The following is a 27,997-nucleotide window of genomic DNA, read 5'->3' on the forward strand; positions in this document are numbered from 1 at the left end:
ACTTCCTAATAAAATTTGCAGTGTGAGTTGAGGGACCCAGGAGGGGGCGGGGCCAAAGGATGGATCAGGATCTTAAGTCCAATTACCTCTGAAGTTCAAAGTGCTTCTGAGGGGGTGTGGCTATCAAAGTAGGGGTGTGTGGCTTTGGGCACACAGTAACCCTTAACCCCCCCCTTCACACTCCCATTAAAACACATTCTGAAGATTGAAAGGCTGCCGCTGATGTCCTGGGGACAGGGGCGGCCTTAGGCATGTGCAAGCTGTGCACCTGCATAGGGCCACCAAACCCCAGGGGCCACCACGCCAATATATATCCTTAATATAATAATCCTCTGAGGATGGATACATATTTGCGTGGCGGCCCCTGGCATGGATTTGGATGTCTCCAGCTCTGTTCCACTTCCAAACACCCTGACCCCCCCTCTTCACTGGCCTCCACGCTCCACCCCGCCCGGACCCCCTCTTCTGGGGCCCCCTACCTAGGCTCCCTGCCCAGGGCCGTCTAGAGCCACCCCTGCTGGGGAGATTGTAAAACCTCAACGGTCATCAGTTGTGCTAGCCTTGAACACAATCTGAGTTGGAAACGCTTGCAGCAGGAGTTTTCCACTCGCATTGACGGTCACTGTGTGATTTCAGCTCCTCACCGGGTGACCGCGTGAAAGGAGCCGAAATCGAAAGACACACGATGGCGTTCTGTGAGTTGGCAGGTCGGCAACAATATAAGGTGACCAGGATTCCTTACTGACTGGGACAGTCACATATTTTCGCTGTCCTGGCAGATTTTGGCAAATTTGGCTCATGGCCTGGTTTTCAGAGGGGGTCGACTGAAAAAAGTGTGAGTCACATTTTTATCGGTTCCAAAGCAGGACTAGTTAGCAGCTGTTATCAGAAGAGCAGTTTAATTAACAAGTTTGATGCTGAGTTTAAAAATTGCATTTGATTTATTTCCTTAGTGTTTTATGTTGATGAGTGCTGCCTTCCTGTGCTGGTAGGTTGTGCTAAAATTGCAGTCCTTCTTCTATTTTTGTGAAATGTTCTGGGTTTTGCTTTTCAAAATCTGCTCATCCTGCATCAATAGCACATTTGAGTCAATAACAACTTAGCAAGGGACTACATTATCACAAAAAGTGATCCAGTTTCTTAAGCAATAGGTTTTGTCTTAGTAAGCTTTTTCTGTGAACGTCCATAGGTATACTATGTCCAAGGGCTCCAAGGTCATATTTTGCCCAGTTCTATAGCATCTAGAGAACCTAAGCGTTGTATAAAACCCAGGAGGACTTGCCAGACACTTTTAGTCAATGAGCACCCAGCCTGATATGCAAGAGTGCTTCTCAAGGGGACCGAGGGGGTTCTAGAGAAATGAGAGGGAATTGTCAAAGAGCCGGATCCACTAATAGAGGATAACGCAGAGTAACCAACCACATTTTGGGCTTCTTTTTGGATTCCGAGGCATACTAGACGTCTGGTGCAGAAAGATAAAATAAGCAATCTGTCATCTTGCACAGTTTTTTTTAATCACTGTGAGAAGGAAACACTATCTTACAGCATGGTTTCTATACATTACTAGAAGGAGCCACCATCTTTTTCAAAGGCCTGAATGTGTAGATTGTAATAGCGAAATTTCCCCATCTGCAAAAAAGCAGAGATTTGCTCGAAAAGCAGGTTAGAGCTGATTCAGAGTTCAAAGGGACAGAATTCCCAGGGAAGGGAAGGACGAGAGCAACATGCACCAGTTGCAAATACACACCTAGTGTCTCTCCCCTGTGCATTGATAAAAAGCATTAATGCACAGAAAAAGGGCCAGAAATTGGAAAAACAGCAAGATCGGAGCAGTTAAATTTGGGTCCTCAAGTTACTCCCCTTTCCAGTTGGAAAAAATTAGCACAACGTGATGCAGGGAAGCTACGGGAAATTCCGATCCTACTAATTCTGGTTGCCTGCACCGTGCTACTCGTAGTCGGGCCCTTTGTGTTCCACTTGGCAACCTAGTACGAGGTCACACGCTCGAGTGGAGGTGGTCCGTAACTGGCTGACCACATCTTCATCCTCAGTAGCCACCTTTGAAACCACTAAACTGATAAAATAATAAAAATTGCTGCTATATCCAGAGGCACTGCCAAATCTGCAAGCATCATTACAGAAGTTGCGGCCTTTTAAAGAAACCCTTTTGTGTGTTCTCTTCATCTTGTGAGTGGTGGTCGCCTCGGTAACGGTAATGTAATATATCGAACAAAAAATATCTTTCTTTGTAAATCACAACAATAAATTGTGTCAAACTTAGTTAAATTGACTCACAAAAAAATATATATTTCTACTCAACCGTTGGTGCATTTTATTTTTTTCTTATAAAGCGTTAGATTGTGTATCAGTCGTGAAAGAAACTTTACAAATACATATGCACATTAAAAAAAACATAGTAAATATTATTACAGACAATTTCACATATAATCGTAAAGAACATAAACACATTTTGTGGTCATTCCTTGCCTATCCCGACCGTATCTTTGAAAAATTGTAAATGGTTTTTATGATTGTCCATCAAAGAGTTCATGATCCACTTAGGAGGTAGCCAGATGAATAAACAATTATTCTCTTTTGTGCTAAATTACACACTTCCTCAACATGAAAAATTATGGAAAATCACCCTAAGTTGGCTCTTCCAAAGAATAGTTGGCCGAAACATGTTGGCCTTTTTAGAATTGAAGGCCTCATCAGGACAGGTGGTTGATAGGTGACCAATAACTCTTGGCACAGCGCTGAGACTTATTTACAATATTGTAAGTCTTCATATGATATTTAAAAACTAGGTACATGGCAATGGATATGTACTCACAATCCTATTTTATATACTGCTCGCTCAGTAGCCAGTGCAGTTTCATGTTTAGACATTAAGTCGGAGCTTAATGGAGGCAACTGGTTTGACTTTGGCTAAGATGAAAGCTCTGTGCTCGCTAATCTTTGATGGAAGCCCGGTAGTCTTACTCACTGGTGTAGCAACCGTGCTTGTAGGTCTGACCTAAACTCTGACTTGATGTCCAAAATAAGTCTCAGCGCTGTGCCAAGAGTTTTGTTTGATATATTAACTTACGGTAGGCTTTTGTTTCTGTGCTCCCCTTTTCCCTATGGTCAGTATGTTGGCCCTAGAGCGGCAGTGGTTAAAGGGTACCTCCTTGTTTTTGTAACAGAAGGGTGTAGGAAGGAGATGAGGTGAGGAAGAGGAGTCCAGGTAGTGTGCCTAAGAAAGCTGTGAAAGGCAAATGCAAGACGAGACAGACGGAGGATTGGCAGAGAGAAGCGAGGCACAGAATCTGGAGAAAGAGAAAAATGACATCAAAGAAACCAGACGCGTCTCACTAGAAAGATCTAGGGAAAGAGATATACAAAGGTGCTGCAAGCGCTACAGTAGAGTTCCACATCATGATCAGAAGGAGCGGGCTACATATACCGTGAGAAAAACACGGCATTCAGTTATGGCTCACAAGACTTACCTTGATGATGTCTTCGTTGGCTGACTTGCACTCCACGACAGGAGACACGTCTGTGATGGCCCCGGTGGTCTCGATGGCAATCACCTTGACCGGGATGGCCACTGTCCTGCCAGTCAGGATAGCTGTGTTGATGATCTCGGTGTCCTGAAAGGTAAAAAAACAAACGGGTCTCAGTGCTAGGACCCTGGGGAAACTCGCACTTCATAGAGGTTCAATACATTATCACATGAATGAGACATGCCTCTCTTGAAGATAGGAGTAAGGGCTAAAATAACTACAGTAGGGAGAAGATGAAGCGGGGAGGCTCTAATAGTCGACTGTGCTCTACAAACCTGGCACTAATAATAGCACAACAACATAGCAGAGGCATTTAAATAAAATAACAGCTGCCACTACAGGACAGGAGCTGAGCAGGAGGTGAGCAGAAGTGTCATTGTGCAACAAGATGCTCGAAATTAAGGCTTCTTGCAAAGTCTCGTGAGGTAAATTAGGCAGCTTCTTGACTGGAAGGTGGTAAGTTATTCCAAGCACCATGCAGCAGGAGTGTTGAGAGCAAAATCATTAACCTCAAAAACTCATGGAACAGACTTGGTACCTGACAGTGTGAGAGAAAATTAGTGTGCTAAGCTGTTAGCACATGTGTGCTAAGCTGTTAGCACATGTATACTTACCACGTACAAAATATGTATTGCACAATAAATGGCTGTGGTTTGACTGCATCACCCCGAGTGATTGAAGTGGTAAGACTTATTGCAAGCTTTTCTTCCGTCACCTGTTGTGTGTTTGATGTACTGCCCTAACTGGCAAGGGTATGCCCAGATGACTGGGTCCTGTGCACACTGTGTCACTGGAGCAAAGCTAGACATGACTGATGAGCCCCAATCAGGGTGAAACCGGTCTTGTGTTGCTTGTGTTCTGGTTCAGAGAGGGCCTGGCAGTTTGGCTGGACTGGAGCAGGGTCAAGACTGGCTTGCAAATGGCTGAGTCAAAACTGAGGTGGTATGATGGTCAAAAGAACGATGGGTTAGAATGCTATCCTGAGCGATTGCCAGTGGCTGGATAATTGCAAGCACACTTTTTGTGAGTTTGATGTATTCCTTAAGTGGCAAGGATATGCCCCGATGTGGACTCAATGTGCCACTGGAGCCAAGCTACACTCTACTGACGAGCCCCAATCAGGGCAAACCCACTCTTGGGTTGCTTGTTTCATGGAGAACCATTGCCCGGGGATTCAGGGTGGACTGTTCCTATTGGAGTAGGGTCAGGACTGATTTGCATATGGCTGGGTCCCAACTACGATGGTGAGGTGGACAAAAGAACAATGGTTTGGAATGCTACCAGAGTGATTGCCAGTGGTCAGACGTATTGCCCGTATTTCTCCCATCACCTGTTGTGTGTTTGATATACCACTCTAAGTGGGAATGGTATGTCCAGCCCAGCTCCTGTGCCCAATGTGCCACTGGAGCCAAACTATGCCTGACTGACGAGCCCCTAATAGGGTGAAAACCAGTCTTGGATTGCTTGCACTGCAGCTCACGGAGGACCTGGCCTGGCAGTTAAGCCTTGAGTGCTCATATGAGCAGATTCAAGACTGATTCAGTGGGTAACAGAACAATGGGTTGGAATGCTAAACTAAGTGAGTGCCATTGGTTAGACTTATTGCAAGTACTCCTCCCATCACCCTTTGTGTGTTTTCTTCCTCCCCTATAACCTGTCACTCCCATTTCATACAATAGAAATGTTTGAGGTTTTCTACGGCTCACACGAACCCTTCTTGGTACCGTCCACTCAGAGAGTTTACTTTTTCCTGCTTAACCTTGGAAGTGACCAGTACAAAAATGAAGTACGACCCTAGTAAGGGGAATTTGGCCTATACCTAATCAACCTCCCAGTGGACTGGCATGAGAGCACCAGGATTGTTGAAACAGAATATGGTATAAATGTGATCAAACTTTATTGAGCATTTGGCTCGATAGAGTCAAATGAGGGCGCTAAACTGGGAGATACCTCCGCTAGAGTAGGATTTTGTAACAAAAGGATACTAATCTCAGCATGGATGATGTGTATTGCTGCCTAGTGGCCCCAGTAAGTCTAGCGATGCTTATGTAGTAGAGCAGAGATCCCCTTAGTGACAAGAAGGCTCAGAACTGCAAAAGGCACACATCTCTGTACCTCCCAAACAACACCATACAGATGTAGGTACAGTACCTAGTTGCATGATTGCTCTCTGCTGTTCAAAGCAAAGTTCAGGGTTCATCAAACTGTACCCCTGTTTCTGTACCTACTTGAGAACACACTGAAAAACTCAGTAAGGGGTCAGAAAAGCTAGGTGATCACCAGGTTTTATGCAGAAGATGCAGGCCAGAGGAAGATTTACTACAACGTTTTCAGCTTATAAATAAGTAAATGAAGATGGTGCGAAGCAGAGTAAAGCAGAAAGATAGGAATACTCTAGCCATAGACTGAAGAATTAACGCTACCGGAAGAAATGCAAACGGGAATGGAATTCCATGGTGAAACAGAATTGATAATGGCCACAGATTCCCTATCAGTCTACACTTGATGGTGAAAAATAGAAATGCAATGAGGATGAGGCAGAGTGAAGACCAAGAAGCTGGGCAAAGTCCATATCTAAAAGTTGTGTATGTCCACTCCCCTAAGCTCCCTTCTCTACAATCGTTTTCGTGATAGTTCGAGTCTTTGGCACCAGACAGTGGCACTCGTACATTCCATAAATGGGCACAACTCAGCTGAAAGTATTGAAATCAGGCAAATAGTAACACCTCAGGTTAACCTATGCATTATGCGCATTCGTAGCAAGTGACTGACGGACATGGAAGCTGTAGCTCACCAGGAGGGATTGGAGGAGTTAAAGGTTACTACCTGTGCTGTAATAACTAGGAGAGTGAGAACAAATGTTGTAAGAAAGGTGGCTCACTAACCAACTTGTCATGTGGTTCTTTCCAAAAATTCTCAAAATTTTAAAATTAAGGGCCAGATGTACAAACAAGTTCAACGTGCGCAAACGGGTTAGCGACCGGTTTGGGCATGCTAACATTGTCATGGCCATGTACCAACACAAATTAATTGTGACTCGCAAAAAAGTATTTAGAGACTAGATATTTGAAAGAGGCATTCCCTTAAATATAGTGAGTCTCAAACCCATGTACTAATGTTTTGCGACCGCAATTGTGGTAGCAAACCACTTGAATTACCACCAACTTCCAGTAGGTGGTAATGCATTCGCAAATAGAAAGGGGTCCCAACCCCTTCCGCTTTCCGACTGCATGAAAAATAATTTTTTAAGGGCAAGCAGTGGTTCCAGAGACCACTGCCAGCCCTTAAAAAATGAAACGAAAAAGTTTCACTTTAAAAAAAAATGCATCCAGTTTTCCTTCGGGCTGCATTTAAAAAAAACTGCTTTATTTAAAAGCCCTGTTAGGGCCTTTCATTTCCAATGGGCTCGCAAATTGCGAGACACTCATTAATGTTAACGAGCCTCGCAATTTGCGACCCCATTGGGAATCGCAAACAGTGTTAAACACAGTGTTGTACATTTGATTTTGCACCTCGCTATTCACGACTTGCCATTTGTCGCAAATTGTGAGGTGCAAAATCAAATGGTCGTACATCTGTCCCATAATCTGAATGCATATGCATTAATGAAATAAATGAGAATATTGAGGATGTGCTGGCTGATGCTAGGTCTTGGATGCAAAAGCCCAAGCTAACTCACTTGTAGTGATCTGAGAGATTGTATGGACACAAACAGTCTCTACTTATGGAAATCAGTCAACTTTCATTAAACAGTCAGCGGTAATGTCTTTAGTACTCTACCAAAGCACAAACAATCCACAAAAAAACATATTCTCTGGCATGGCTTCATGTTGTGGAAAGGTTTTCCCAAAAATTTGAAAACTGTGACCGACTGTCTATCCGTCAGAAATACTCTAAAAGCTAAAAGCTCCCTTGCTTGCCTACACTTCCTTTAAACTCCAGAGACTGCTGTGTGGGCCGGAAGAATAAATGGACTCATAAGAAATACATAACAACCACTTTAATAATTGTATTTCACACACTCCATCATTGCTGAACTTAGCTTGTTGTTCTATGTAAATATTCTCGTTCTAAATAAAATGCAGTATTACCACTCCATGTAGATAGTGCTAAAAAAACATAAAAATAAATCATATTACTTTTTAAATAGCTTTACCATAGATTAAGACTGTCTGGAGCCAGAAGAAGGTGAAAGGATAATGTTACTTACCCAGTATAGATCTATTCTTGGCATGTAGTGTTTGGTAAATCTGTGTGCGGTGTAGTACATGTAGCTGCCTTACATATGTCAGCTAGCAGAATGTTACCTAAAAAGGCCACAGAAGCCCCTATTTTGCAAGTGGAATGCACTCGAGGGAATGCGCTCTAGGGGGTATGGATAAAGTTCTTTTACCTTTAGCACAGCATGTTTGAATGCATTTAACAATCCATCTTGCAATACCAGATTTACAGATGGGAGTGCCTTTGTGAGGTAGAACAAATGCAACAAACAGTTGTTTTGTTTTGTAAAAATCTTTTGTTCTATCTTTGTAGTACAATAAAGCTCTTTTAAAGTCAAGCGTGTGAAGAGCGCGTTCTGCTACAGAATCGGGTTGAGGAAAAAAACTGGTAACGCAACTAATTAGTTTATATGAAAAGCAGAAATCACTTTGGGAAGGAATTTAGGGTTGGTGCGTAGAACTACCCAGTCTTTTTGTAGCTGAAAGAAGGGTTCTTTTAAGGTTAATACCTGTAGCTCACCAACTCTCCTCAGTGATATGATCGTAATGAGGAAAGCAACTTTCCATGAAAGAAATTGCAAGGGGCACTTATGCAATGGTTCAAAAGGTGGACCGATGAGCCTTGAGAGCACAATGATGAGATTCCAAACTGGGGTTGGATGAATCCCTGGTGGTATTACTCTCTTCAACCCCTCCATGATAGTTTAGATTACTGGAACTCTGAATAGTGACAGACGTTGTATGCTCTGCAAATGCGCAGCTACTGCTACAAGGTGCAAACAAATAGATATATAAGCTAGGGCAGATTGCTGTAAGTGTAACAGGTAACAGATGTTTTGTATAGAGGCATCTAAAGGATTGATTTTTGTTGTTATTGCAGTATATAACAATTATTTTCCACTTTCCTGCATAGCAGGCTTGGGTGGTAGGCTTTCTTGCTTCTTTTAGAATATTCATACAGACTGGTGGTAAATTTAAATAGCCAAACTCTACGACTTCCGGAGCCAGATCGCTAGGTTCAGTTCTTTGGGATTTGGATGTCTGATCTCTCCATGGTTCTGTGGAAGGAGGCTGGAGGGGATGTGTAGCGTTTGATGTGGAACTAGTGACAGCTCCAACAGGGTGGTGTACCATGACTGACGGGCCTATGTGGGAGCTACTAGAATTAGTGTGAGGGATGTTTGCCTGAGCCTCAGAACCAGACAATGAATGAGCGGGAGAGGTGGAAAAGGATAGGCAAATATCCCTGGCCAGTTCATCCATTGGACATTGCCCTTTGAAAGTGGGTGTGGGAACCGGGAGCCGAAGCTTGAGCATTTAGCATTTTCTGCTGCGTGAACAAGTCTATTTGTGGGAATCCCCATTGTTGAAAGTGGGGAAGGAGAACTTGGGGATGAAGTTCCCGCTTGTGAATTTGGGGCCTCTTTCTGCTGAGGTGGTCGGCAATCTGATTGTTCACCCCTGGAAGGCATTCTGCCAGAAGATAAATCCTGTGATGTATTGCCCAATTCCAAATGGCTCGAGAGAGGTGTGACAGTTGGAGAGAGTGCAACCCCCCTGTTTTTGTACATAGTACATTGCTGTCATGTTGTCTGTCCGGACTAGGCCAGCTTTGCCTATCAGGTGGGTTTGAAAAGTTTTGAGTGCTAGAAAGACTGCTAGTAGCTCTAGATAGTTGATGTGGAGGCTTTTGGGTTTGTTGCTCCACAGGCCTGTATTGTGTAATTCTGGAGATGAGCACCCTCAACCTGAAAGCGATTTGTCTGCTTTGGGCAAGATCTGTGGAATAGGGTCGAGGAAAGGCCGTCCTTTTGTAGAATCCATCACGGCAGACTGTGATGGGTACAGCCGTCTACCAACATTAGATCAGTTACTTGACCCTGGGACTGAGTCCACTGATGTGCTAAGCACTAAGCACTGTTGCAGTGGATGCATGTGAAGTCTTGCATGGGGTACAATTGCGATGCAAGATGCAATCACTCCTAGCAGTTGCATGAACACTCAGGCTGGTAAGGCTTGGTTGGACTGAAATTGTATAATATGATAGCCTGAATATTGTGAATTCTGGCTACATTGGGAGAGGCTAGAGCTTTGAAAGTGTCTAAAGTGGCTCCAAGATAAGACTGCATCTCTGACAGAAGCAGGTGAGATATTTTTTGCATTGACCATGAAGCCTAGTTGATGAAGTAGGTCTATTGTGATTTGTGTGTGTTGTAGACAATTTTGGTAAGTTCCCGCTTTGATGAGCCAGTCTTGATAGGGGAAGACGTGAACATGTTGTCATCTGAGATGAGCTGCGACTACTGCCAGACATTTTTAAATACTCTGGGCACTGTAGTCACTCTGAAGGGGTGTATTTGGGAAGCAATTGGTAATGCTTGCCTGCTAAAACAAGTCTGAGGTATTTGTGGTGAGACGTATGAATTGAAACATGAAAGTATGTGTTTTTTAAGTCTATAGTAGACATAAAATCTGCCTTTTGCAAAAGTGGAAGTACCTGTTGAAGGGTCACCATCTGAAAGTGTTCTGACAGTATATAACTCTCTGAGATCCAGAATTATTAGGGAGCCTTCCCTTTTGGGAACGAGAAAATACAGAGTGTAGACCAATGAGCCTTGGTACTGTGTTGGAACCATCTCTATAGTAAGAGAGATTGCACTTCCTGTTCGAGCAATTGTAGGTGTTCTGGAGACAATTTGTGAGGTTGAGGTGGAATGTTTGGAGGATTGCTGGTAAGCTCCAGGCAATAACCATGTTTGATAATTCCAATCACCTATTTGTCTGTTGCCTCCGGAGACATCATCAGCCATTAAGCTACCCCGTGGACACAATCGGCTCCACTGAGACTTCCCTTAAGCTCTAATTCCGGAATTCAACCGCCACCATTGCGGATTCCGAAGCAACTCTCTGTGCCCTGGTTGAGGAACATCCCGGAGCACGAAACGCCACATTGTTGGCTTTCACAACCACCAATTTGATTCCAAGGTATCCTTTCAACCCGCACCCTGATGCCAAGCAAGTCCTTGAACAAACTTGTTTCACTCGGAGTCTGATCAAGGCTTAAATGTTATCACACAGGCAATTTTATTGATTAGTCCTGATGATGATCCCTTTCATGTAGGAGCTGGGATCGAAACGTCGACTTCCTCACACAGTGCTACAATTTGACCATTGTGTTTATTGTATGTGGTCACTGTTGTTTTGAGCTTGCAATATTATGTATTAAGATGCAAGCCATTATTGGCTCCAAAGTTATTGCCTGATAATTTTCTTATCTCTCCTATTTTTCTACCCTTTCCTATACAATCCTTTTTCCCTCTTGTCGGGTACAGGCTTGTGCCCCTCTATAATTGTGTGTTTTATATCTTTTGAATAATTGAATATCAATCTAATAAATATTTCATGCCCCGCTGGGTATATGAATTATCTTTATAGTACTGACTGAAGTCTATAAATAACTCCTTGACCAATTCTTTTCTGCATAGGACCATTGTTTTTTAGAATAATTAGCTACCCAAGGTCCTACGCGTAGGAAGTTTGTGATTCTGAGGTAGTTTGGTATGAATATGACCAGTTTCCGGGCTAATGGGGTCAGTTTTCGGTGGAACAATGTCTCAATTCGGATCTGAAGGAACATCTTTCGTTTTCGGAGCTGACATTTTCGGCACCGGCGTGGGTTGGCCTTTGGGTAAGGACGATTTCGGCTTCGAAGGCTGCTTGACTTTCGGCATGGAGGATTTCGGCTCCAAGATGGATTTGTGTTTGGAACCAGAGGACTTCGGTTCTGATGAGATTTTTGCCAACTCGGTACCGAGCCAGGAACGCTTGACTGGCTGTTTAAGAGCCGAGCCTGGAGGCGGGGGGTCAGAAACGTTGTTTCTGTGCCGACCTTAGCCAGAAGGCAGAGGTGGTGCCAAACCCTTGTGATTTTTATGAGTGATTCGGCGGGGCAAGGGGTCTTCCGTAGTCACGTCACTTTGTCCCTGCTGCAGTTCTTCAGTGTAGAGGTCTATCTCGAGCTCCGAGTCCAAGTCCTACATGGAGAAGGCTTCCTCTGCTGCTGACGCCTCAACATCTTCTTCACTGAAGATGTACAGCATATCTTCGATGCTCTGATGCTGCATGTCTCGATGTTGAGCCTGACAATCATGAAGAGTTTTCTTCGATCTAAATGATGTGCAAGCGTCGCAATCTTCTTCCTTGTGCTTCGTAGACATGTTAGGTAAAACAAAGTTTTCCTTTTGGGAGGTAAAAGTAATTAACAATTGAGACACTCACTTCACTCAGTCAAGAAGCTCTCACTCAATTCTATATTATCAACTGGTTTGGGAAAAGCTCAACAATGAAAAAAACAAATACAGATATCATACAAAATATACAATTTTATTTTCTATAAAAAACATAAATCGATCTACAATTTCATTAAAACCTAACAAAATACATGTTAAAACCACCTAATGTGGACTGGGAGAAATATAAACCAAAACACTAAACTTTGTCTTGGTGTTTGTTAATTCGGACACTTTGTTGGCAACATTGGGAAGTAATCCATTTCTTATACCCAACTATTAGTTGACAACTCCAAATTTAAGCCTTTTTTTTATGCGTCAACGCTTTTCGGAGACCCTTGATGATTATGGCCTCCTTCTTCAGGACAGTATTTTTTAATTTCTCCAAAGTGTAATATTTCACCTAGTGTATATAAAATATTACTATTAGCAAACATATCTCAACTACAACCTTTGTTAAAAAGCTAATACACCATATCTAAACAATTTAAAACAAAAGACAATCACATCACTGTATTCTATTAAGAAAACATATACATTGTCAGGTAACATCTTCATGGTTATGTTGGTGTTTTGTCTCATATTGATTCGGACATTTCACTGCCATTTATGATATTCTATAAACAGACACACATAAAGCCAGAAACTGTTCTTATCTTCATGTTTCTCCTGGAGAGCGCTAAGCATGTCAAACGTTTAATAACCCTAAGTGAAAATCACAGAACACTAAGCATGTCAAACATTTAGTGACCCTAAATCGGAATAAGCCAAATTTAAAAAGGGAACAATACCGTTTTTTTGATTTTCATTGGTTACAGCATTTCCCAACTTGATTGTTAACCTTACATCCAACTCACAGGCATCATTTATACACCATTCAATTACGAATCGTTAGATTTGAACATCACTCACCTATGCAAAAGCATCTGGGTGAACGACGAAGTATTCAAATTTTGTCCTATTTGGGGTCTAATTTTTCTTCATTTTTAAACTCCCAAACTATTCATGAAACAATAAATGAATAAATACAGCCTATTAGTGAACCATTCTTCATATTATTATGGACGGTTTTACATCTCATAAAATTAAATCAGGGGCTATTACCTGAAAAGCGCTTTTTATCGGCTCAGAACACACTGTTTCATAACAATATATTATTATCTTTGTTAAGGTGCCCTTGTTCTGCTCCTATTTCGAGAAAATGACAGTATTTTATTATCTGTTCTTAGTACGAGCTTTCGTAGTTTCAACTCGCAGTCGGGTTGCAGATGATTACCTTAATATTCTCTTCGCTCCAATATCTTTTTCAAGGTCCCTTCTATTTCATATGCAATGCAATTTCGGCATATGTTTCTAAAGAAAGGGAAACAGTAACTATTTTACTCTTATTTTGGTTTGTACCAGCGGATAGAATATTGTAAACTAATGCGGGCTCTCACCTGTCAAGGCGAACTTTAATTCATTTATGATTCTCTTGCATCCGGGTATTTAGCGCTCACGGCTGCATGTTTATAAAATACAAAGAGACAATGTTTAATTAAGTTACTTCAATGGGCTAAACATAGTCTTCGAGAAAATGTCTTTTAGTATTAAAAACGTCTTTCTCAATCACGGGTCAGTTAGGTTTATTTAACTATATCCATACAGATTTCTCCCACAGCTGTTAATTTATGAACCTCACAGTTCTGTCAAGTAGCGTTTTTTTGTCTCTCTCTACTAACCACCTCCCTTATACAGATTATATAAAGCCTTTGAGGCTACGGGGTTTACATAACGGATATCCTCAGCAATGCCCCAGATTTTAAACGTACCTCGTGTAGTAACCTGGCAGACTTCCCCGGGATGTTTCTTGCGTCTGAACGATCGCTGTTTTGAATGTAGTCAACAACCTGGTTTCCCGCGCACTCACTATTTAAATGCTATCGGCACTTACGTCACAACGTACTCGACCCTTAGTCGAATCATTAATTTCTTAATACAAAACTTTATTCCGTGCACAAACGTTGCTCTTGTTAGTTTACCGTTTAGATATTCTAACGTATTCATATGTGTCTATAAACATTTTGCACGATCTTGTGAGTTATATTATTGTAGTTTCTTAATCTACCGATTTTGCGGGGACATTTATTTTACGCGCATGTTTATTTTGCGAGCCTTTTTATATCAATATGGATCAGTTAGTTGATGTTCCACAGGCATTATCAATGTGCACATTTATGTACATAGGCAGTGTTATGACTATAAGTTATTTTGGTTCATCTTAAATATGGTTACTATCGAAGTTAGATTTCGTAAATATATGTATTATTACTTCTAGGATATTGTTGCTATCATTCTCTTATAGCACCGTCAGGATGATGCACTGGTATAGATGGCGGTGTCTAATTCTTATGACCAATATACTATCTATGCAAAAATTTGAAGACTACCTTTTTTTTGTTAAATTTATTAGAATGTGCATAATTTTAGATGTTTACCATTCATCCTTTGTTGTTCCCTATTTCGACAGTAATTATCCCATCGCTGTTAACTCAACTTCTATATATTAAAAATGTACACAATTTCAGATGTTTGCTATTATCCTATGGTATTCCTTATTTAGACAGTAATTCTCATCCAGTCTTCTTTCATGTTTAAACCTTTATTAACTGTGTCTAAGGTGGAAATATACCATTGTTCTCGATTTCTGCGTTTAATTTCCACCTCTTTCAGAGACACCGCCATCTATACCAGTGCATCATCCTGACGGTGCTATAAGAGAATGATAGCAACAATATCCTAGAAGTAATAATACATATATTTACGAAATCTAACTTCGATAGTAACCATATTTAAGATGAACCAAAAGAACTATGATTATAGTCATAACACTGCCTATTAACATAAATGTGCACATTGATAATGCCTGTGGAACATCAACTAACTGATCCTTATTGATATAAAAAGGCTCGCAAAATAAACATGCGCGTAAAATAAATGTGCCCGCAAAATCGGTAGATTAAGAAACTACAATAATATAACTTGCAAGATCGTGCAAAATGTTTATAGACACATATGAATACGTTAGAATATCTAAACGGTAAACTAACAAGAGCAACGTTTGTGCACGGAATAAAGTTTTGTATTAAGAAAAAAATGATTCGACTAAGGGTCCAGTATGTTGTGACGTAAGTGCCGATAGCATTTAAATAGTGAGTGCGCAGGAAACCAGGTTGTTGACTACATTCAAAACAGCGATCGTTCAGACGCAAGAAACATCCCGGCGAAGTCTGCCAGGTTACTACACGAGGTACGTTTAAAATCTGGGGCACTGCTGAGGATATCCGTTATGTAAACCCTGTAGCCTCAAAGGCTTTATATAATCTGTATAAGGGAGGTGGTTAGTAGAGAGAGACAAAAAAAACGTCACTTGACAGAACTGTGAGGTTCATAAATTAACAGCTGTGGGAGAAATCCGTATGGATATAGTTAAATAAACCTAACTGACCCGTAATTGAGAAAGAGGTTTTTAATACTAAAAGACATTTTCTCGAAGACTATGTTTAGTCCATTGAAGTAACTTAATGAAACATTGTCTCTTTGTATTTTATAAACATGCAGCCGTGAGCGCTAAAAACCCGGATGCAAGAGAATCATAAATGAATTAAAGTTCGCCTTGACAGGTGAGAGCCCGCATTAGTTTACAATATTCTATCCGCTGGTACAAACCAAAATAAGAGTAAAATAGTTACGGTTTCCCTTTCTTTAGAAACATATGCCGAAATTGCATTGCATATGAAATAGAAGGGACCTTGAAAAAGATATTGGAGCGAAGAGAATATTAAGGTAATCATCTGCAACCCGACTGCGAGTTGAAACTACGAAAGCACGTACTAAGAACAGATAATAAAATACTGTCATTTTCTCGAAATAGGAGCAGAACAAGGGCACCTTAACAAAGATAATAATATATTGTTATGAAACAGTGTGTTCTGAGCCGATAAAAATCGCTTTTCAGGTAAAAGCCATTGATTTAATTTTATGAGATGTAAAACCGTCCATAATAATATGAAGAATGATTCACTAATAGGCTGTATTTATTTATTTATTTTTTCATGAATAGTTTGGGAGTTTAAAAATGAAGAAAAATTAGACCCCAAATAGGACAACATTTGAATACTTCTTCGTTCACACAGATGCTTTTGCATAGGTGAGTGATGTTCAAATCTAACGATTCGTCATTGAATGGTGTATAAATGATGCCTGTGAGTTGGATGTAAGGTTAACAATCAAGTTGGGAAATGCTGTGACCAATGAAAATCAAAAAAACGGTATTGTTCCCTTTTTAAATTTGGCTTATTCCGATTTCGGGTCACTAAATGTTTGACATGCTTAGTGTTCTGTGATTTTCACTTAGGGTTATTAAACGTTTGACATGCTTAGCGCTCTCCAGGAGAAACATGAAGATAAGAACAGTTTCTGGCTTTATGTGTATCTGTTTATAGAATATCATAAATGGCAGTGAAATGTCCGAATCGATATGAGACAAAAGACCAACATAACCATGAAGATGTTACCTGACAATGTATATGTTTTCTTAATAGAATACAGTGATATGATTGTCTTTTGTTTTAAATTGTTTAGATATGGTGTATTAGCTTTTTAACAAAGGTTGTAGTTGAGATATGTTTTCTAATAGTAATATTTTATATACACTAGGTGAAATATTACACTTTGGAGAAATTAAAAAATACTGTCCTGAAGAAGGAGGCCATAATCATCAAGGGTCTCCGAAACGCGTCGACGCATAAAAAAAAGGCTTAAATTTGGAGTTGTCAACTAATAGTTGGGTATAAGAAATGGATTACTTCCCAATGTTGCCAACAAAGTGTCCGAATTAACAAACACCAAGACAAAGTTTAGTGTTTTGGTTTATATTTCTCCCAGTCCACATTAGGTGGTTTTAACATGTATTGTGTTAGGTTTTAATGAAATTGTAGATCGATTTATGTTTTTTATAGAAAATAAAATTGTATATTTTGTATGATATCTGTATTTGTTTTTTTCATGGTTGAGCTTTTCCCAAACCAGTTGATAATATAGAATTGAGTGAGAGCTTCTTGACTGAGTGAAGTGAGTGTCTGAATTGGTAATTACTTTTACCTCCCAAAAGGAAAACTTTGTTTTACCTAACAGTTACTTGGAGCTCTATTTCCCTTTGGGTTATACGGAGTCCCCGTATTTGGTTTAAGACTTCGGAGACATGTACAAGTTTACTCACCTTGTGTGCATCAGTGCACGGATACTTCACGTGGCACTGAGGGCAGAATTTGAACAGTCTCCATTCCATCGACGGAGAGCTGAACTGATGAGGTAAGGCCCAAAGGCCGTCCATATAGCTTTCCCATTGAAAAGTAGATTCCGTTGACCGAAACGATATGCATTTGAAATGAGTTTTGTAACAATACTGTCGAGGGTAGAGAGGACTGTGCGTTGAGGGGAACCCGAAGAATAGTTTCGAACCGGAGTGCAGCAATACACGTCTGAACCAGATGGTGGAAAAAACTATCTAACAATGGAGTCAATGACCAAGTGCACTATCACCGAAAGGAGGAGTTACCTTACCTCTTGACTAGGAAAGACTTCTTCACAGAAAAACAACTTGCAAACATCCGGACCCAACACTAGATGGCAGGAGTATGCAAAGCATGTGTATCTACAGCACACATGCCTCGTGCCAATGGATATTTTCTCACTGCTAGCAGAGGATATTGCATTGGTGACCTACAGTTTATATTTCAAAATCTGAACTCATTAGGAGAACTTACTATGCTCTGCACAATGTACAGTTGTAACATAACTTCTCATTTCTAAAGCAGCAGCATATTCTTCCAACACTGGGTCTCCTAGTTGTTACCCTAGGTTAACATGATTATGGGTGGGATGGGTATCTCACAAACCTTTACTAGGCTGAAACTGTAACCATGAATATATTCATATATGTTGAAAATTTGACAAACATTTTGCTTGTGTCCACAGAATGAATCCCCCCCTTGACTGCTAGCTCTATTATCTCTCCGTATACATCCCGACATTCAATTTACTCCCCATGGTCCTTATTACGCTTCTCTGAGACCATGCAATGGAGGAATTTAAAGATGCTCAGGGACAACGGAAGCTTGCACTGCTGCCCCTTGTGATGTATCTGTTCAGTGTGTGTGAGGCCCGCTGTGGTTGTTGCTCTGCCTGTTCTGCATGTTTCTACTATGTCTAATGAGCATGTTTTGTGTGTTAGGGAACAGGCTACTTCCGATCACTATGTTGCATCTGCACTAGTAGAGCCTCGAACCAGGTTCACTATAACAAATTCCAAACAAATTGCTATTGCCATTGCTTGTTTAGTTACAATGTGATACCAGGCTTGATTTACAAGCTTCTAGAACAGGGTTTTGTTTAATGAGAGCTACTTGTGGTTAATGAAAATCATCTGAGCTACTAATATTATAAATGCAGTAAGAGTGACCACAACCAACAGGATTATATTAGTGTCCACCATATACAAGATTACCAGCAGTGAACACATCTGTGCACCACCAGGCAGGGTTACCAGCAGTAATGTAAAAGAAGGATTTGTTTATTTAGGAAGCCCCTACGCGAGCAATACATTGCTGGTATAGCCTAAATGCTTCTGGCACACAGGTAAAAATACTAGTAATAAGTGCCCCAGTGCTACATTATTTATCACTCAAATATTAACTTTAAAAATAGTTGGGGAATTTAAACATTTGTGCTCAAGTGTTGGTGCTTGTAAATAAATCCAGCCAAGCAAAGCTTCCAAATGAGTGGGGCCGAGCTCTTCCTTGAAGACGCCTGGTCTAGAAGGTACTTGTAGGAATAGTAACAATGTGCCAGAGCTCTTTCAGGCATCACCTGCACAGTGTTCATTGATGTGAGTCCAGCACACATTCTAGATGTCGTCGACTGAGTTTTCAGATAGATTCTTCTCTTCTGGCCAGATGTGACTAAGCAAGAAGGTTGGCAAACCTGAAGAGGAACAGGTCTGGTTGCCCAGGCTTTGCTAATGATTTGCCAGAACTTCTCAATTAGGAGTAACAATTCTGCAGTTTGGAGCACAACTTCCAAGTGCAAGTAAATAAAAAAAAAAGATTCTGAGGAGCTAGCAGCAGACCTAATGGTCTACATACAAAAATGTTTTGACTGCAAGATTGCCAGGTTTCCTTATGCTTTTGTTTTTCTTCAGAAAGAATTTAATTCCACTGCCATCAAGACTTTTAACGTGGGCTTCATTGGAGGATTAGTGCTTTTGAAGTTCTGCAAGGTACAGAGCACCGCTTGGTCAGTAGTTGCTGATAATTTAGTGCTCAGCCATCAGTTTGGAGTCTTAACCCCTTCGATGCTGATGACGAGCTCAGCTCGTCATCAGCCACGGGGGGGCGTGTGCGGATGACGAGCTGAGCTCGTCCTCTAACGCGGCTTTTTGAAAAAAGCCGCGTAGCGCAAAAATATGCGCCGCAGCGATGAGGTTAAATGCGAGACAATTCGGCAAGCTTTGGGCTCAGCAATGGTCGTATCTAACCAGGTGCCTTTAGCCTTGCATTTTTAGATTCTCTCAGCAACACAGCACTTAGAAAACCCATTTGTGTTGGTAGGCGGTTTATAAAAGCTGTTGCTCACTTAGAGGGACATTCTCAGACAATGGCATGAGCAAAGCGAATTCAAACTTAAGGGTGAAGTGGTGATTCCAAACTAATGCGTGGGTACGTACACATTTTGCTTCCATGGAAGGGGTGTAAAGCCGAGGCCAGAGCCGCTGACTCCGGAGTACAGGGCTCACAGTTAGATAGCCCGCGGCAGCTCAGCTCAGCATCATGTGACTCTGGACAATAGCTCACTTAATCTGCCCGACGGCCCCCAGTGCCCGGATACCCTTAGGGGGTGATAAGTCGTGCTTTACAAATCTGGAATTATAAAATCTGAATTATGGTTTGATCTAAGAATGTATATTTTTTGTGGTGGTCTGTGTTGAATGAATGATGTCCAAAGTCAAAGGCTTGTGAGAGTCCACCAGACCGGTTGTGCAAAGGATCATTAAATCAATGGCGAAGGGCTTAGGCGATGACAATTTCACTGCCTTGGCTCATTAACGGGTGAAGTAAGTCTAGAAAATCAGATTCAAGGGTCTTTACACCTTGCACTGTCTGAGCACAAAGGAGGAGAAGATGAGCCTAGATGAGTGGGCTAATCAAGAGGAGAGCTACAAGCACAATGGAAGCGATTGGCTCAGTCCTCGGTAGCTGATTACAGTGCTGCTTTCGCCCACTCTCACATGCCGGCTGTGACGTAACCATTTGCATAGTAACCTGCTGCTGCTTGTGACCAGTAGAACATCAGGGAAAGAAGAGAAAGAAATTGCCTCTTGAGCCATAATGAAGGTGCTTTGAGGAAGTTGGCTGGCAGCCCAGGGCTGCATCTGCCGTGATTACCAGTAGGGCTGGTAAATTGTGGGTAGCGAAGGAATGCACTGGACTACGGGAGGATTAGCTCTATCTATGAGCTACGGTAGGTGATGCAGAGTGATCTCAGACTTGCTGTGTATAAATGATTACTAATGACCCACTTATGGCTGCAAGACAACAAGCTGCTGGTCTCAATCAACCACTGTCCACGCTTTACATCAAAACCAATCTCAAATCCCTCATGTGTTTTTCATTCAGTACAGCTCCAGCATACCAAGTTTCCATCAGTGCTGATGGCAGATGTGGAAGTGGCACTAAAGCAGAATCTCAAATAGATGCTAGTTTAGAATATGGCTTTTCCTTTTCATATTCAAAGATCATGATGCACTATTGCACTCTCAGAGGTCCATTAGATCATCAGTTGGGCAACATTTTAGATGGTTGGCCTAAAAGCATCTAGAAGAGTTCTTCCATAGGCAGTCAGTAGGAGTTAAAGGAGGATCTGCCACAGATTGCAAAGTTAGAAGTTGGAGTTTAGGGTCAGTCATCTCAGTGTTTGTTAGGCTCTAGCAGTGAAGATGTGTGATGCCACAGGGAAGACAATTTCCACGTAAGAGGAAGAATTGCCAGGTTGGGGAAAGTCACTTCACACTGTGAAGAGAAGCAGGATGGTGAGGAAGAATGAAGATTCGTTCACACAGTTGTGCATGGATATCATGATTTTATATGTATGTATAATGGTAATTCTACAGTGCATGCCTATCCAAAAGGCAGAGGAATGCTGTACAGGGCCAAAGACCAGCATAACATCCACAAGTGTTAAGAAAGGTAATTGGGTTGTGGACAGTTTATACATTGTAATATAATGGTATTCAAAGAGGTGAGTCTTTAGCTCTTTCTTAAATTGGATTAACATTGTTCCTCCTGAAGGACAAGAGGATGCTGTTTCACATCCTGGGAGCATAGTTATAAAAGGCCGGCTGTCTTGTTTTTTTCTGTTCTAGTCTTAATCTGCAGTCTGATAGTGTCCTGGCGGTGTTTGTGTCGAGAACCATCAGAGATAATGAGCTTGTCTGTAAGGTGAGTGGGATGTTGGTTGTGATGGCACTGTATTTGATGCAGCTTGTTTTGAAGACAGTGTGGGCTGGCAAAAAGAGCCAATGAAGTCATATTTCATTCGACCATGAATGAGACGTGCTGCGGCACATAGGATGACCTTAACGGAAGGCCATGGAGCAGGATTTCACAGATGCGAGAGTATGAGCAGTTCTGAAGTTACTTTCTGGAAGGAACTGTTTCACTTTCTTCAGAAGAGAGCGACGTCTTTGTTTTTTGCCAATGTGTTCCTTGACTTGGCATTCGGTGAAAGTTAGGGGTTGAAGCCATCAAGGTTCATGTCATTGAGTCAAGTCTGTACTTGTTGGGATGGAAAAGTCTCTGCATGGTGACGGACGTGCAAACCTGCGTTGAGTACCCAAGTTGCATAGATATTTAGATATCTGGTACTGATTTTTGGTCATAGATCAAGTGTGTACCAAATGATTGAATTAATCTCAGCCACTGGCAATTATTCTGGCCCGCATCCCAATTCATCGTTTTAAACCCACTGTGACATATTAGTTTGGAACCAGCCATATGCAAATCAGTCTTGACCCTGCTCCAATGGTAGTATGCCAGGAAGGCGCCACTGTGAAGTTTGTGCAGAAAAAGTCAGCAACCCTGTGAGTCAGGAGGGAGCCACTGTGAAATTAGGGCCATTATCTTAAGGAAGGTGAAACTCGCAACCCAGTGTTCCAGGAGTGGGCCATGGTGGAGGCAGTGCCATTGTCCTTCATTGTTGTGAACAGAACACCTAAACAACTGCCGAGAAGCTGCCAAGAAGGATGCATGACACCAATGCGGCCCGTCTGGAAACTGAAGAGGGACGAATATCAGGGAAAGTCTGCGCTGACCCACACCATTGGGAGTCCAGAGCCTGCAGAGATGCGTCTCAGTCCACCCGCACTTGCTGGCTGCTATCAGGTCACGTAAGCCTGTTCGAGGACATCAGGCCTGTTGGAAACTTGCACAGATTTAGCGCATAGCACTAATGAAGCTGATTCCTAAAGCCAAACCAAAGACTATTGTGGCCATATCTGAATGTCGCCTTCAGTATTGAATGGGAATAACCAGGCTCAGTAAAAGGGACTGAAGAACTCAGGGATACTGACCAAGTTGACGCTCGCATGCTGACCTTCAGAGGCGGTGGGTATTATTTTGTGTGTTGCCTCTATATTTTGGATACTTACATTATAATACTACACTTTTCATAATTGCAAGCATTTGACTGGACTATCAAACTTATCTTGGTTACTTTTTGCACTTTAGTCTTGCACCTCTCTATACATCACATCCACCTCCCTCTCAAAAAGCCTTGGACTGCGTGGTCCGTGCTACCACTGAGAGGCAAGGTGGCCCAGTTACGTAGGACACATAGTAGGTCAGGCCCCGGGAAGGCAAAAGTAAAAGACCCCAAACCTCGCAGTCGGGCCCAGTAACCCCTGCTGGCTACGTGGCCCTCTGAAAGGGGGATTGACCGTGCTATTTCTTGTTTGTTTGGTCTTGGCAAATTAAGAGAACTTTGCTTTGGTTGGGTTGCATGCCAGATAAGCACTAGACATCCATGTATAGATGATGTGCTAGCAATTTCTTGAGGCATTGGATAACAGAAACAGAAAATACTTTCAAGGAGAGTTGGTTATTGTTGGCATATTGGTGAACCTTAATATGGTTATCTATGAGTTGAGCATCAAGTGGCTCTGTGTGGAGGTTGAAGGTGACAGGAGACAATTTGACACCCTGGGTGACTACACAGGTGATATGGATCTTTTGGGAACTGGAGGAGTCAATGTGAACAACCTAGTGTTGGTTGGAAAGATAAGAAAAGAACCAGTGAAAGGCATTACAGGCTACTCTCATTCGAGATTCCAGGGTGCACATGAGGGTGGGATGGTCGACTGTGTCAAAGGTGTCTGTAAGTTCCAGTAATATCAGGAGGCAGGGTGTCATCTTTATCCGTGGACACGAGGCATCGTCTAAAATGTTGTGTAGGGTAGTGGTATCCATGCTGCAGCATGATCTAAAGCCAGGCTGGTAGTTGTGTAGAGGATGACTATCATTGATGTTACTTGGAGCTGAACATGGACTGCTTTTTCAATTATTTTGCAGATGAATGGTAGGTGCGTAGTTGGTGAGGTCATCAGTGTCTAGTGTAGGTTTATTTATGCGTGGGAGAATCTGGCATGTCTTGAGAGCTACTGGAAAGAAGACTTGAGTGAGTGAGGCATTGAACATGCAAGAGCTTCCCAGGGAGAGCTTTGATGAAGGACAACAGTAAGACATCTTCATAAGAAGTGGATTTGGGGACGTTGAGCGTGTCAGTGAGATCTGCGACAGACAGGGCTTTGGAGGCTGACCTTCAGGAAGGAATAGGTGTAAAAGATGAAGCTAGTTGGGGTTGCTGTGCTGGCAGATATTCGGCATTTTATCACTTAATAAGAGGTATATGGCATTACACTTTTTTGTGGATTGAGGAATAGGCGAGTCTGGCATAGAGTTGATGCTGTGTTTGACTGCCTAGAAAAGTGTTCTACTTTTTTTGGTGGCTTTATTGATGGTATTGGTATAGTACTTTGCTGAGGATGTTGTAAAGCTCTGTCTGTGTGTTGCAGGGAGGAACTTCAGTATCATGAGGATTTCTGGTGTCCTGTTTTTCTTCCATTTTCTTTAATTTCACTCTATAAATGGCAGGTCACAAGATGATACCTTCACACAGAAAGAGTCTAGATTGTGGGGTCACATTCAGATCCCTGTGGAATGTGTGTTGGGAGGGTCACAAAAAGATCTATTCCCATTAAAGAATTAGGATTGTAGAAAGACCCCTTCATCACATTGTGAAATAGGGTCATTGTTATACAACTTAACTGTGCAGGATGGTGTTGGGATTGCAAAAACATCCCTTGGTCGTATAGCATGGTGAGGTTACAGGAATGTCATTTCATAGAGTTGAATGCTGGAGCCACAGGAAGATATCTGTATTGGTGGGGTTGGTGGAAGGACACAGGAATATACTTTCACCGTGTGGGATCATATTGTAGCAGTAAGGTCAGTTCAAATGATGGGGAGTCGAGTTGCAGGAAGATCCTTTGCCGTGTAGGATAGAGGGCTGGAAGAGGATTTGTTTGCACCACTGATAGGTGATGGATTCACAGGAAGATTCTTTGACTATGTTGAGTAGGGGTTTGCAGGTAGACCCTTGTACACTGTGGAATGACGGATCCACAAAAAGATCACTTCATATTGTGGGATGCTGGGAGTCAAAAGAATATCTTTTAACTGAATGGGATGATGGAGTTCACAAAAACCCATTCCCGCTGTAGGTGGATGGGACCTTGGACAGGAAGATCCCTTGAGAATGTTGGATCGTGACACAGGGAGGGCCCTCCACTATGAACAGGGTAGGACAGTGGGCTGCTCAAAGATCCCCACAAAATATGGGGTGGTCTAGTCCTTGGAAGACCCCCAGATTGCCAGAATTATGTGCTGATGATGCTATGGGGATGCCCCTCCCGTACATTGGTTTCTCAGAGAGGCTACAGAGTGGGGCAAGCCAAGTAAAGTGTGGGATGGTTGGGACAGTCGGTCCCGAAGGGCGCAGTGATGCATGATGTATGCAAGAGTGGATTTCTGATGCTACATGAAGTGTGAGACAGAAGAAATTTCGAGATGAACCACTCATAGGGGCGTCAAGAGATTCTACCTTCAGATCTACTCACAATGGCGAACCCAGCAGCGGCCCTCTGTTAGTCTCGCACCTTTCCAAGCAGAGTCATAGATTTTAAAGCACAATCTACAACCTGTCATGTTTTATACAAAAAACACTCTCCTTACAATAGGAAGGAAAAAGATTTATATATTTTTTTTAAACATGCAAATGTCTGAAAATGGAGTGGTGCTGGCTGCCTCTGACTCCCTTGTCCACAGTGTTGTGAGGACACTGTCCAAGTCATAAAGACGAATGCATCCTCCAAGAGGTACCCCTCAAGTGATCTGTGCAGCTTTATGTGGTGAACTGTGCCAGGCCTTGCAAACAGAACAACACCAGCTCAATTCCGGCCATGACTCTAGGTGCACAAGCAGAGGAAGATAGAAAGCCCAAATTAGTCGGACATCCGTAACAACTAGGGAAACTTTATAGTTCAAAAATCCCCTTGCTCAGCGAGATTGCAACGCTAATTAGCCAACCTCTACCCCATGTCTATCTATCCAAACTGTAGATACTAAATGAGGGCGTCTTGCTAAACCTGGCTGAGCTACTTAACCCTCGGGTGTCGGGGAGGGTAAAAAGAGCGCCCCACTCCTCGTGGTTCAATTCAGCAGGCAGGAAGGCTAAAAAAGAGCTACTGCAGCCCATAAAAGACAATGATAGAGCTGCAACCAAAACTAGGAGGGTGCACTACAAACGGCTGACCAATTGCGCCAAGGAAGAGTGGGATCACGAAAAATGGTCCAGCTTATCACTGGCGCTTGAAACCAAAGACTCCCGTAAATTTTGGACTATAATTAATAATGGTAGTAGTGAGCCGAAAGCAGCAATTGAATCGAACATAGCCCCAGAAGTTTGGGAATGTCACTATCAAGCTCTATATTCCACCGAGGGTCCTACTGACCACATGCAGGACTCAGCCGACCAGGCTGCCTGCACTAACATCGTAGTCTGAGGTGATCGAATTCACGGTGCCGGAAGTATGTAATGCCATCTCCAAACTTGCCTCCGGCAAAGCCCCAGGTCTGGACAAACTTCCGGGGGATCTTTTCAAGCAGGAACTTGAAGTCTGGGGTCCATACTTCCAGATTTTGTTCAATGCAATTCTGAGAGGCATGACGGTTCCTTGTACTTGGTTGGGCGCAGAGATAGTGACCATATTTAAAAAGGGCTCTCCTCTGCTCCCATCCAACTACAGACCAATCAGCCTCATTGACGTCCCCCGGAAGATTTTTGCTAGACTTATTCTGGATCGGTTTCAGAACTGGATAGAGGAGTCTGAAATTCTTAGTCCCTACCAGGCGGGGTTTAGAAAGAATACCTCCACTGTGGACCAAATCTTTCGACAACAACTCCTATATTGGAAAACAGTGACAATAGAGGGTGGCAGCCTCCATATGGTATTCGTTGACCTTCGCTCCACCTTTGACCTTGTTCCCGGGGGCAAACTCTGGGCTGTCCTCCTGGACCTTGGCATCCCATGCACCTTTTGTCTGTTTTGATGAGGCTGCACGAGGCCAACTTTGGCCAAGTCAGTTGTGGGAACAATGGCGCACTTTCATCTAGATTCCCTGTTGACAGGGGGGTAAGGCAGGGATGTGTGCTTGCACCAACCCTGTTCTGCCTCTACGTCAACGGAGTAATCAACCATCTTAATGGAGTCCCTCATAACGATGCACCAAAGTTGGCAGGTACCAGGGTCCCTGCAATTATGTTCGCCAACGACACCCTTTTGTTGTCTAAAACCCCCATGGGGGTACAGAGAATATTGGACGGCTTTCACGAATTCTGCACTATCCGAGGTTTGGAGATCAACTCTTTAAAAACAAAATGTATGATCTTCAACCCCCCGAGAACTACCCGGCCAAATCCTAGCTTAGGAGCTACACTCTTAGAAAGGGTAACTACTTTTGACTATCTCAGGGTCACAATTAATGAAAATCTTACGTGGGGCCCCCAGCAGATTAAGTCACAGCTAAAATTGGCCCAACTCTCGGGTGGAATCCTTAAACTATCTAACAAGTCCACAATCAAACCCCTGCGACCCCCTTTGGAGGTCTATAAGGCGCAAGCAAGGGGGGCTATCATGTACGGCGGCAAACTCTGGGGCTATTCCGTCAGGTCCGAAATCATTAGGATAGAAAATAAATTTTAAAGAGGGCTTCTAGCACTACCGTTAAACACCCCACTTTTTCCCCTAAGGTGTGACTTGGGAATCAGACCAATCAATGAAGAGCTAGCACTAAAACCCCTCAGATTTTGGCGCAGGCTCTGGGTCACCCCGGAGCTGTTACAATATAGAGAAGAACTTAAGGAGATTCTGTCCTTTACAGGCTCGGGGAATATTCCCTGGCTTGTTTACATAGGAAATGAACTAACAAGGTTAATTATCTCTGATCTATGGTCTGACCCAGACCGGGGCTGCAAAACACTTTCGCGCACCCAACTCACGAACATATTTCGTGCCGATAGGCTTAATGCTGCACAACGCAATCCCCTAACTGGCTCTACAACAGCCTCTTTCCTGCTGGTCAAAGACTTTTATCTATTTGAGAAATTCTTAGATGACAATTATCCTCTTTTAGCAAAAAAACTATGTGTTCAGTAGAAGCACGGTGTTTTGCCACTGCGAGCTGTCACCAGCAGGTGGTCACCTTCTGCCCCGAAAAATTGTCCAGCATGT

The 27,997-nt window shown here is 42.5% G+C and overlaps 1 protein-coding gene across 1 annotated transcript in view; it reads right to left on the reverse strand.

Moving 5' to 3' along the window:
* The window catches only part of TMEM132E (transmembrane protein 132E), a 1,029,855-nt gene that overhangs the window by 143,485 nt on the left and 858,373 nt on the right, over positions 1–27,997 (reverse strand). Inside the window, exon 5 of the mRNA XM_086954717.1 lies at positions 3,489–3,632. Coding sequence (XP_086810843.1) covers positions 3,489–3,632 — 144 coding nt within the window. The remainder of the gene's footprint in view (positions 1–3,488; positions 3,633–27,997) is intronic.

This window comes from Lissotriton vulgaris, chromosome 2_1 (genome assembly GCF_964263255.1).
Source record: "Lissotriton vulgaris chromosome 2_1, aLisVul1.2, whole genome shotgun sequence".
NCBI lineage: Eukaryota > Metazoa > Chordata > Amphibia > Caudata > Salamandridae > Lissotriton > Lissotriton vulgaris.